Consider the following 12505-nt stretch of genomic DNA (forward strand, 5'->3'; position numbering starts at 1 on the left):
TTAATTTGCTTTTTATGATGTTAAATATTAGTCTGCATTTTTATGGTTATTAATTAAAATTACATTTATTACTCTGAAAATTACTCTCTCTGCAACCTTAATGCCTAAAATAGTATCCTAGTTTAATATTTTCTTAGGATAAATATGCTATATAATGTGTAATTTAAATGGTTGTGAATCTTAATTCTCTAATGTAGACTTTTTTTTTCTTTAATTGCAGGTTGCCATTTTGAAAGTCATTAGAAGATATTCTGCCACCCTATTGGATTACTTTCTATACAACTCAGCATGTCACTGTGCCCTGGATTTTATAAGGTGGCCATGATTTAATCCCCACTTCCAATTTCTATGTATTGGTGAAGCATTGGAGCTCTTCAGAGCTGCTGGTACTTGCGTGGAAACTGATCTGTCTTGAATCCCTTCTCCAAAGGACTAGACATTACTAGCAATGAGCTCCCAAAGCCATCCAGGTAAGGGCAAAACACCTTTAAATCTAGTAGTGACAGCAACACACCACATGTTTTTTGCATGAACAGACTTTTTATTGGCGTTGAAATGGTAATACGGTCCTTCTCCCTGTACTGCTACTTTGCTGGAAACTGAGACTTTGTGCAGAAGATGGAAAATTGTGTTGCTGATACCACAGTTACAAGGACATCTTGCCATATTAGGTTTCTAATTGTTGCATCCCATATCACTGAAAGTTGCAGGTATTTTCTGAGATGTTAACCAGATGTTTAATTTGTTAAATCTATGCTGATAAGTCTTAACGGTATGTAGTGTACCTCTAAGGAATGGTCATGGTTCTGCTGGTGTGTCTTATTGGTATTTAAGAAAACTCTTTGACTTTTGACCAAAGTACTCTTTAGTAGGAAAGAATAGTTTTGCTGGAACAAGAGTCAACTGATCCATCTCAGTGCTAGGGAGATTATCCCTAATGTGTCTTGTAATTTAAGACATAGGATTCACCACTACAAAATGGTGCATTTCTGTCAGTTACCTGCTGTCTAGCTTAAAGTTGCCTCACGCATTTGTATTTAGTGAATTTCAGGTAACTTTGTGTTAGGTAGAGCTTTGTGAGCTTGTGCTTTGGAAGAGGAATTTTAATTATGCTCTGCTATGCCTGCTTTGACTGTTTCAGTTTATGGTAGGGAAAATGACTGCTGGGAAGCAAGTAATCCAACAACGACGAGGCATGTGAAAGTACTTATTTAACTGTGCCTTTGAGAGGTTACTTCTGTGACTTCAGCGTAATCAGTTGTGGGCTAACAGTCAAATAAGACTGAAGTGTTAGAAGCCAACGAAGAGCTCCTAAGATTTAAGGAACTGTGTATCTGTGGGGGAAGAATTTTATATTTGCTTCATAATTACTTCTAGCAGCCCATTTGTGTTTCTGAGGCTGGGAGCAAGAAATGCTGCAGTTATATAGGGATGCTGGAGTTTACAAGCAGCAGCGCTGAAAATCTGACCCTCGTGTAGGAACTGAATTGAGTTTGTAAGTCTCTAAAATTATCAGTGTTATCAAAAAGAAAAAATCTGGCTTCTAATTCCATAATGTAGCAGTCTCTTAGATTTTGAAACTTGTTTCTGGTACTGTGGGGATTGGGAAACTTAAGTATATTCATATGAGTAGAGTGCATACAGGTATTCACCTGTGACACATTTCTCGCAATATGATGTTTTTCAAATAAGTGGATAGTTTTTATTTTAATACTTTCCTGTCTCAAATATGAGCGAGACTGAGGAGCTAACAGCTGCCTGCTTTTTTTTCCGTGTTGTGGTGGGATAAGTTAAATATATACCTATATTCAAAAGCCAACAAACAAACATTACTTGATATTGCTTTACTTCTTAAAGAGCAGCTCTCCAGATACTTGGGAAAGGGGGATATGTCCTTCTTAGTTGGGCTGTTCTGTTGATGCAGGAGTATTGGAAGCCTGCTGCTGATTTGTCTTGTTTTCCTTTAATTCCTCTAACCCCCCTTTTTTTTTTTTTTGTCTTGCCTCTCTCTTTGCTGGTTCTGCTACTGTAGCTCAAGTTCTGTGCTGATGGTGCAGCAGGGAGTCACATAAGGAGGACTAAGCAAAAGAAAACAAGCTCCTCGTGTAAGAAGTGTTTCTGTAATGCTAAAAATCTGTTTGAGCCTGCCTTCTGGAACAACCGTGTCTAGAGTGGCTCTGGCTGGTGTAATCAACCCCAGGGAAGTGGCAGCTCAGCTGGATGGCTTTGGACATACATGCGTTCTCCTGTGCTGCTGTTCCTAAACCTTCTTGGCCCTTGTCACATAAGACCTTAGAGTGAGGTATGGGATGGCTCAGTAAGAATTAAAGGTTGTGACTACTGTATGAGTGTTTGGTAGAAAATAAGACTACTAGTAAGGGAAAGTTTGTCTGCTCTGGTAGTTAGCCCTTTCAAATACAAAGAAACTATTGCAGTTTTATTATTTAGAGATACAGATTATATTTCCTATTGACAGTAACCCTTGAAATGAAGGACACATGATTAAAAACTCAAGGCTCATCGTCTGCTGGTTCACTGGAGATCATTTAAAAGGTGAAAAGCTTTCATAAAACTGAAAAACTGGAGGAAATGATCTTGTGCTTTTTTTCTTTTACAGAACGGTGTTCTGCAGGTAGGCTTTGTATGAAAATATTTTCAATGGTATCAAATTCCACAAAGTCTTACTTCTCATCAAATACTGTTGAGAAATTCTCCCTGTGCCTTTCCTAGGTGTTGGGTTCTTATTTTGGTTGTATTTCTAAGCATTGGGTTGAAATTCTACAGTGCATCATGGTGGCTTTTTACCCCTGGCTTATAGCGTCATATTGTTATTGCTTGTTTCTCTTTCAGAATCATTTTTATAATAATTGGTAGAAATATTTTCCAAACCTTGCCAAAGATGACATCTGGATTTCTCATGTCAGTTATGATAGCTATTTTGATTATATGGCTACAGGTAATTATTACTAATGATGTGCATTGTTTAAGGGAAGGCTTTGGCTTAACTCAAGAGCCTATTTAACCTTGCTTCAGTGGATACAAGCTTTCTTCTCTAATCTTCTCCAAACCTATCACTAATGGGATGTTTTAGGAACAGTGCCATAAAATTGTTGCAGCATAGATGAATGAAAGTGGTTTGGTTTTCCTTTTTTTTTCTCTTTTTTTTTTTTTTCCCCTTCTACTCTGCAAAGGTCTCTTGTGAAGGCTTCTCACTGAACAAGGCAGAAAAATATGGAGAAGACTAAGGTGTCTAAGAGAAGTATGACTTCTCCACCTCATTCTTCCCCCATCATTGCCACTTTTGTTATATTTTGGAGTAAGCTTTCTCAGAGAATAAGAAATAACTTTTGGAGAATTAAGAATACCCAGGTGGGAGAAGTTAGTCCTCAAGAACTTCCAATGGGTAAATCAATCTTAATCAGGTTTAGACATAAAGACCTTGACCTTTGTTTTCTGGGCAAAAGGCTCTTCTATTTGAGCTTTGGGTTAAGACCAGCAGCTCTTGTGAACTTAACCTGCCACAAAAATGCACATGGGTGCACTGTGTGTGTGAGGAGCAGGAGAAGCAGGTGGGCTTCTGGTGTCCCTCTTGCCACAAGCACCATTGTGTGGTGCCCACTGCTCTGGAGGAATGACCAGCTCCCTGCAGGTGTCGGTAGGTTTTGTGGATTCCCAGGCAGGAATGGGAATCGCTTTGGAACTGCTGGGCAGGATGAAGGGGTGGTGGAGAGGGCACTGAATTTGGAGAGTGGGGTGGCAGGAGGACAGGCTTTCCCCTGCAGTGATGGGAGCAGGAGGCTGGTAGACCTAGCTGAGACAAAGCTCAGAGGCATTGTGTGCCTTTTGGCTTTTGGCAGAGGAGTTGCTGCTTCTTCCAGCACTGGAACAAAGCTGAAAAAAATGCTGAAGTTGTTCTATAAAAGATCAAGTTACTGCAAAGTATAATTAAGAAAATTAGGCTAATTAAGATAACAGGATTATGACAAAGCTGGGGGGGGTGGGGCAGCGGCAGGGGAAAGCGTGTTAAGTTTCACTTCTTAACCTGTTACATTGCCCACAATTTAAACTTGTCTTACGTTACCTGTGGTGCTGATGCTGCTCATCTTACCCAGGCTGACTGGGTTGTGAGTATGTGTGTGGGTTTTTTTCTTTTGTGATTTTTTTTCACTCTCTGATTGACCTTAAATGGTTTCTTGTGGTCACCTTCTACCTCACCCCTTAATTTTCAGTGGCTTGAGTTTCACTATCATTTCGTTCTTTAATCAGTAAAGATTGTTCTGCTGATACTAGTTATACATAAAGATTAGTTTAAAAAACCAAAACACTTAAAGTTAATCACTCAACTGATTTATATTTGTTTAGAGTACACTTTCCTTTGTAAAAGCTGAAAATCTCCACGTTCAATGAAGCATTTTGTTTATGAAATGTTATCTTACAGGAATTAGCCAGTCTGAATGCAAATGCTATATTCTTTCTTCAGAGCTACTCTTGTGGAGATGCAAATTTTATTTACATTTTGAAATGCTGAATGCTTGATAATTAGGAATATTGAAGTTTAAGAATGAGCTGCCTATCTGATATGGAAAAATCTGCAGCAGGATCATTAAGACTGAGAGGAGATACCAGAGAAAGCAGAAAGCTTCATGATCACGCAGCACTGGGAAAATGAGTTAGCAAGTCATGTGCTGTGATTTTCTAGATTGGTAAGTATGGCGTTTTATCTGCCGAGCGCAAGAAGCCATTCTCCTTTCATGCTCTGTGGCTCAATGAGGCATGGAAAGCCATTTCATGCAGTATACATAAGAGCTTTCCCTGTTAGTGTCTCAAACATTTTGCACCATCCAATAAATATTTTATGTGTTCTCCTTTTAAAGATTAAGAAGTTTCTGTGGAGATGCATTTCAAACTGGCTTTAAATGACACTGACCTACTTTCTGGTAGTAATGAGTCAGTTTCTGTAAGTTATCTGGGGGCAAGAGCATTAATAAACATAAGGACTAGAGGAGTAAATTCCAGTCCTCCTTTAGTAGGGCTGGGGCACAACTGATGCTTGGTGACTGTCGTCTGGGAACATCTGGACATGGTGTATCGCTGCTTCCCCCTGCCTACAAATGGATTATTCTAGACTGGGCATTCAGGCTCCTGTATACAAGTAAAATACTACTAGTAGTGAATATAGGTGGAACCTCATTATCTCTGATGCTGTCTTTTCTCTACGTGGAAGTGCAAAGATTTCTTCAGACCTGTTCTCTTCCCATGCTTCCACGTGTGTGCTTAATGGGAAGCTGATGTTTTGGGAAAAAGTTCAACTGTTTGGCAGGCCCAGAAGAGATAACAGGAACTCCTTCGAAGGGATGCTGCTGCCTGCCCTTTACAGCAGTAGGGTAAGCGTTGAGCCTGTGGAGTACGAACTCAGTAGCAAGAGCTACTGCTGTGCCTTGAAGCTGTTGCCCTGAGCAATCTGGTGTCCCCCCAGGTTTGGGGGGGGGACTTTGAGGTTGGTTGAGAAGTAAACTCAGAAACAAATCTGGCAATAAGAAGCTCTGGTTAGAAGAGCTGAAAACCCTTGCGGATGGGAACTGGGCATGTCCCCGTTTGCTTTCTTTCTTCAACCTAGGACAGAATACATACTCCACCTGCATTCTGATTCTTACATATGTGTAAGGTGAGCCTGTCCTGGATTTCCTCGAAGAACAACAATATCATTTTGAGGACCTTGAAAGTTTTAAGGCTGCTACCATGAAACCTGTGAAGTTTTCACTTTCTGGAGCATCAAATAGTTGAGACTTTATGTACAAGGTTTTGATTGTACCCTCAAAAGAGAAGAATTGTTTTGTGCTTCAACTTGAGGTTCAAGTTGAAGTTCCTTTTAGGTCAGTGTCCCTGCTAAGTACATTCCTCTCATTTCTACTTTTTCTTTAAATGTAGTTCTTGCACCTTGGAATTCTTTAAAAGCCTGTTTCTAAAGTAAGTTTTTTAGCCTGTGATGTATCCTGCAGTGAAAAGATGAGAAGCAGGTACTTATGATGAGAGGCAGAGAACTCTGAATTATTTTGAATGAGGTACAGGGTAGGAAGAGGATATAAAAAAGGTTGTACTTTTAAAGTCAGATGAAAATATTTGACATAGTCTTTGGGACCTTGCATCTCACTTGGAAAGGAGAGAAACCTTTTTCTATATTGTTACTACATTTTTGTTACTCACTTTTGATCAGCCTTAGTTTGAGCTGTATCTTATTTCATGTATACTTCCCCAAATTAAATTTGTTACTGGACTGTAACAAGGAATATATTCTCAGCGTTAATTTTAAATTATTCAGCTTGTCATCTTCATGCCAGGCTCTAATACTGATGAGGGTTGTTTGTATGCCTTTGATGTGGTCAGATCAATTAGGACAGAGCTGATGTTGAAGGAACACTTCAGTCATCCCACTGATTCTGAAAGTGATTCAAGAGCAGGGGAAGAAAATCCATTTATTCTCAGATGGGTGTCAGCCATACATGACATTTTTCATTCTTTAAGTCTAGGAGTTTGGCTGTCTGGCTACCTGTGCTTTTACAGGTACTGCTTACCCTCATTGCAAAAGAAAAAAAATATTGTCTTATTTTTGGGAACTTTCGGTCAGACAGGAGTGACTGAACATGGAGTACCGGATGCCTGACTGGAGAAGGAAAAATTGTGGATATGTTCATTCTCCCTTCCTGCAATAAAGGCTTGACAAGCTGCTTCCCCCCCACCCCCGGTTGTAATATACCATGAATTTCCCTGCACCCTTTGTTCTTTTCTATTTAGGCTGATAGAGCAAGAAAGGTCTTTGAAGTGCACTGACACCTGCAAAGTTTGAGGTACCAAGTGGAGTGGTCAAAAGTCTGGGTAAAGTGTGGAATACTTTTCTTGGCCAAACTGTGACGGCAGAAATATATTATTACAAACAAACAAGAATTACCTTATTCATAGGTAACACCTATGAAATACGACACTGCATGGATTTTGGGGTAGCTTTATATGGCTGTTTTCTAGTTTTCATGAATTTGCACTTAGGAACTTCAAAGATGCTTAGTGGGGTTAGATCTCATGTAACTGATCTAACAAATGAACTGGTAACGTTGCACAACTACTGAGGTAGGATGAGCAGAATTTAATCCTCTCTGCAGCCGTACTTCAGAGTAAAACTGCAGCATCCAGTTTGGTTTTCAGCTCTTGTGAAGGTCTGGCTGAGTGGAGACTCTGTGGCCATTTGTACAGTGTGTTGCTATCATCTTTTCTGTTCCTGCCCCTTTTCTTTCTTTTTTTTTTTTTTTTTTCTCATTTCGTGAATCATGGTACTTGCTTTCCTTTCTCTTGTCCATTGCTGTTTGAGAGCTAGAGGCTGGCTGGGGCTGGGGCCATGGCTCCAGTGACTTCCTTTCAAGAAGAAAACAGCAAGTGAATCTCCTTTAGCATCTTTGATGTGCTAAGTAACAGGGCATACAATTAATTCTTCCTTTAAGAAAACTAAAGTTAGTATATCAGGAGATCTTCTAAACACTTTGTTTCTATAACCAAAATAAAAATACTGTTGTTTCATCAGTTACTGGGAAAATCAAATGCTTTACCTGCAGTGCCCTCGGTTGCTTTGTAATACTGAACAGCTCTTGGTGTTCCCTCTGGGAACTGCTGTCACGGTTTGGCTAAATGATGCTTAACAGACTGATATACTGAAATGTTGAAGCAAATTTTTAGTCTTTCGAAAGGATGAAGCTAATACTAAAGTTTGCACATATTGAAAGATGAATTACATACAATACTCAATGTGGGCTTTTTTGGAGATCCTTCTGTTTCCCTGTGATCTCTTTAAAACTGAACTAGATCAAGATTACTTAGTATCTTCTTTCAAACAAAATAAATTTATGCTGACTGTAACAATTCATGGATTTGTCTTGAATTTCAAGCATGATTCAAGCTTAATTTTTTACTGCTTAAAAAAACACATAACTAGTCTGTAAAAGTCCTTCAGGACTAGACCAGATCCAGCAATACCCTGTAAAGCTGCTGTTGCAGTTTATGAACCTTATAGCACAGCCATCTTCTGCATTCACCTGGCTCCATAGATTATGGGCTTGCTGACTTCCCACCCACGCCGCTGTCAGCCCAAGGGGAGAGTCTGTATATCACGACCATAATTGGGAGTATTTGCTAGTTAATACACTCATATGGACAAGTTCTGCAGCTAAGTTTGTTTACAGAGTACTGCTAAGCTGCTTTTCTTTGATTGCCATTTAACTTTTCTAAGTGGTGGTACAGTGCATCCTTCTGATTGTGAAGGCCCTTCCCTGTCTGCCTGTCAGCCGGCCTCTCTAGAGAAACTCAACTTGAAGGTACCACTGGTGGCACGAATTCTTCTGAGTGTAACCAGAAGCCCGTGCATGTGTGTGGGATTCACTGGGGCATTGTTAATACTCCTTTGAACCCCAGCAGCACAGGCTTTGCCAGGGAATCCACAGACTAGACTTAATCTTTCCAGTGTTTGTATCTGGTCTGCTCAACTTTGATGTAGCAACATCAGATTTATTTTGAAGGCATGAGTTGTGAAGCCTGAGTACATTCTGCAAGGATGGCTGTGCAAGGTCAGCCGTGGGGAGACCGGGTCTGGGAACCTGACCACATCTAGCTGTGGATGCCTGGGAAGGAGGGTAAGAACAGGTAAGGTTGTGGCAACAGCCATTAATATACCCTCTCAACTTCTAGTCATGTATGACTTGTGTTTTTTGGGGGGGATGGATGTAGTAAATTTTACTTTATTGGTCCTTTTTCCATTTCTGTCATGTGCCCAGTTGCTTTTGGAAGCTGCTTAAGCTTTGGCATTTGCAGGCAATTGTACAGTTGGACCTTTCTGCATGAGGAGTGTTGCATTGTCTCCCTCTGCTTCATAGCTCACGTGGCTGAAATAGATGTTTTTGAGGGTCTGCTTCCTTCCACTGAGTGAGGAGTGGTGTGGTGGCATTTAGGTTCTTCACTGTAAGCACCGGAGCTGGGTGCTGTGATACTGATGGAGATAAGTTGCGCAAAACCATTCCATAAGTTCTGGTTTGGTTGTACCAAGGGCTGACTAATCCCAGCACTGAAAAAAAAAAAGTTCCTTTGTGTATTGGTACTTGCTGACTTGAATATGAGCAAGTAGGATTTTGCCAGTGCTACCTTCTCCTCCAGGAGAAACTCCTAACGATGGGCGAGGTAGAGTTGCTTGCAGTGGAGGAGACTCCTGGAAACTCTTACTGTGCTACAGCTGTGCTCTGTGGTAGGGCTGGGATCAGGATGTTGGAGAAATGACAGATGAATTCAAAGAAATCATTTTTAAAAAAAATCAATCCTGACCCTTTCACTATTCAAGAATCTATGTACTCATTTTGTTTGTAGCTGTTATGTTGCCAAACCACATAAATAGCTTTACAGGGAAAATTGTAATAGGAGTGAGGTCTAGTTTGTGAGCTTTGAACTGCTAGCCTTGGCTTCAGGTAACCATTTTGTCCTGAAAGGCGGCTGCTGTAGTCGTGTAACCCCATCAGATTTTATGTAATAGCAAGGAGCGTGAGCATTGGGTTGAAGGGGTGCAGGGTTTGATACCTCTCTTGGCAGTAAACTCATTGTATTGTGTATTTTGACTTTTTTTTAATAGATGCTTCTGTCCATGAACTACTGTGTAACGACTTTCTGCTGTCAGGTTTCACCTTCTAATCGATAGACCAAGATCAATGCAGTTATTTGTACGTGCGGTCACTTTAGATATACAGCTAGTCAAGCTGGGTGCAGCTGGGAAATAGGTAATGCCCCCTTTAGTTGGTTTATTCATTGAGAGATTGGAGGACAGATTTTTTTTACTCCTTCTGTACAGTTGGTTTCAGTATTTTTGATCAATTGACAATTCTTCAGGCAGAAAAACCATAAAGTCTGGTGACTTTGAGATAATCCATTGAGAAGGATTTTTTGCTATTCTGTTTCAGTGTTCAAAACTTGGACTTTCTAGTTAAACTTCCCCTTCTCCTTTAACTGTTGACCTTTTTTTCTTTTTAATACTGGCTATAAGAAGAAACATCTTTGTTTAAAAGGTTTGGTTTTTTTGGTTTGTTTTTTTTCCACACTAGTGTGCTCCTGTTTTATAAAATGCTTGAGCTGTTCTTATGGGAAGGCATAAAAGCCTGAACTAGAACAAGCTAGTACCCCATCTCTTCTCTGGTCAAAAATTCACCCAGAAGAATAAGATGACCAGAGCCCATACACCAAACTCTGATAGTCCATCCAAGTATTGAATCTTTGACATCTGTCACTTTAGAAAAATCTCTGAAACTTCCAAGTACTTGCTTTATTCTAAATAAGGTACCACTGGTCTCATACAACCTTTGCCAGGAGAAGGCATGCAATCCTTACAGCTTAACAAACGGAGAAGAAGGGCTTTGGCATCTGTTCCCCACCAGCAGCAAGTATCTGATTGGCATTAGATATTTTCTTTCTTTTTTTTTTTTTTCCTTTTTCTTTCCAGCAGGTGGAAGGCCTGTTCTGTAGGCTTGTAACTCTTGACAGGTTTATCATGATGGCTTCTTGGCAGGTAGGGGTGATGCTGTTCATTCAGTCTGCCTTAAAGATTCTTGTGTTTTTTCGTTAAAGTGTATCTTTGTGCAGTAGCTTTTTCAAATAGGTCATAGGACTTTTGCCTCTGGTATACTCCTTTGTATCCAGAATTGCAGTAGGTAGAGCCAACAACCGACTTGGAGGGTCAGTTATACCTTAATTGCCACCAGTGCCTCCCCCAAGTGTGTTTGAGACAGGGTGATCTGAAAAAACACAGCATCACTTTATGTTGACAAAGGTTTGGGAATGCTCTGAATTAGTCTTCTCATAGGTTTTCTTTTTCATGAGGAAAGGTATGTATAATAGTTCTGTTCAGGAACTGGCTTAATGTGATTTCTGAAGTCTTTCTAAAGGAGCTGCTGTGTAAAAGTTGTCCTCTTAATTTTTTTTTTTCTTGATTGTGTTTGTTGTGCAAGACCTCAGCTTGTTGTTTTTAGCAGTTCACCACAGTGCTTTCTAACCGGGTGCCTAAAGAGAATTCCTCCTCCTCCACTGATTAATTTCTGGCACGGAGCATGAAATAGCTCTTGCGTCAATAAATCGTCACAACCTTTGCTTGTCTCTGTCAGCGTAAATACAGTTGGACTCTAACATGCCCAAAAGTAGGCCAGAGGTTGCTAATTTTGCAGGTGCCGAGTGGTCAAGTCCAAGAGAGCTGCAGGATGTGCATGCGTGTTGGGCTATCAGAGCTGCTGCATTCCAGATTACAAGTTGGGCCCCTTTTCCCCTCTGTTAACTTTTTAGGTTCTGGAATTGTATTTCATGTAAAAAAGATACTTTTTTACCACTGTCTTAGCGGATAATGTTTTAGGTGCGTTTGTGTTATTTGCTAGAACAAATGTGTGCGTTTTTGTAGCTATGAGCAAGCCAAATGCCTTTCTCATCATACCTCAGTTGTTTGGGTTATGTTTGTGCTGGTTATGGAATGAAGATCGCCGGCCTGCATGACCCTGCTACTCAAGGCTTTGCTGATTTTCTTCAGTGAACTTGGGTGCTCCTCACAACTGGTTACCTCTTGCTATCCGGGTTATGTATCGGTTGTTTCACAGCTCGGCTGCTGCAATCCTCTGCTCCAAGGCTGCCTGCGGGTTGTCACTTTGGAGATGCAGCTGAGCTCACGATGGTTCATGGCTGTGCCTGCTTTGTGCTCACCATGTTTGGGGAGTCTGCTGAGTGCCTCTGAGACCTTGTTTCACTTCTTCACCTCTGGTCACTTAGGAAGTCTTGCTTTTGAGCTGGTTGTTCAGGCTGCTTTTTTTTCTTTTGGTAATTCTGCAAAGCAGAGCCTGTGTTTGCTTTTGTCAGGGGGAATATGGATAGCATTGCACAAAAGAACGGGATGTTTTGGCGATAATTGCCCAAAGTAATTGTGCAATGGTTACTTGATCTTTAGATGTTCTAGCAATCAGCTGAAAGGAACTTTCTACAAAGCCCTTTGCTTGAACAACTGTTGTGCAAACAGGGTGCTGAATGCTTCAAGAAATTGAAGGTAAGAAACCTGGTAAATGACTTAGCAGACTATAAAGGTAGGGTAGAGTTTAATTTTTGGGAATGTAGTCTCTGTATTTATTAGGTAGGAGGAAGAAAACTCGGATTTTATTGCAAGGATGACAGCACATTTCAAGTACACCTGTCACAGCTATCTGTATACCTGTCTCAGTTAAGAGATCCATTGCAAGTCTGGTCTCATTTTAAAAAGAAAAAAAAAGTACAACTGAACTGTGAAGCAAATACTCATTTTTAAGTTGCTTTTCTGTCGCAAAAAGCAGTGCAAGGTTTGGGGTTGTTGGGTTTTTTCTTTTTCGTTGGTGTTTTTTTTTTTTTTTTTTTTTTTTTTTTTTATCGCTTAGACGTCCTTTCTTGAGGCTGCAGCGTCTGCCTGCATCGTCGGCCGTGCTTT

At 40.4% G+C, this 12505-nt stretch overlaps 1 protein-coding gene across 5 annotated transcripts in view; it reads left to right on the forward strand.

Annotated features, from left to right (window-relative positions):
• The first annotated feature begins 225 nt into the window (after window positions 1–225).
• HDAC4 (histone deacetylase 4) overlaps window positions 226–12505 on the forward strand; it is a 245483-nt gene continuing 233203 nt past the window's right edge. For all 5 annotated transcript variants that reach the window (XM_035890270.1, XM_035890273.1, XM_035890272.1 and 2 more), the window contains exon 1: window positions 226–470. In XM_035890270.1, the coding sequence (XP_035746163.1) occupies window positions 449–470 (22 nt within the window). In that variant the 5' untranslated portion in view covers window positions 226–448. The remainder of the gene's footprint in view (window positions 471–12505) is intronic.

Source organism: Egretta garzetta, unplaced genomic scaffold (genome assembly GCF_000687185.1).
Source record: "Egretta garzetta isolate BGI_Z169 unplaced genomic scaffold, ASM68718v1 scaffold732, whole genome shotgun sequence".
NCBI classification, from domain to species: domain Eukaryota; kingdom Metazoa; phylum Chordata; class Aves; order Pelecaniformes; family Ardeidae; genus Egretta; species Egretta garzetta.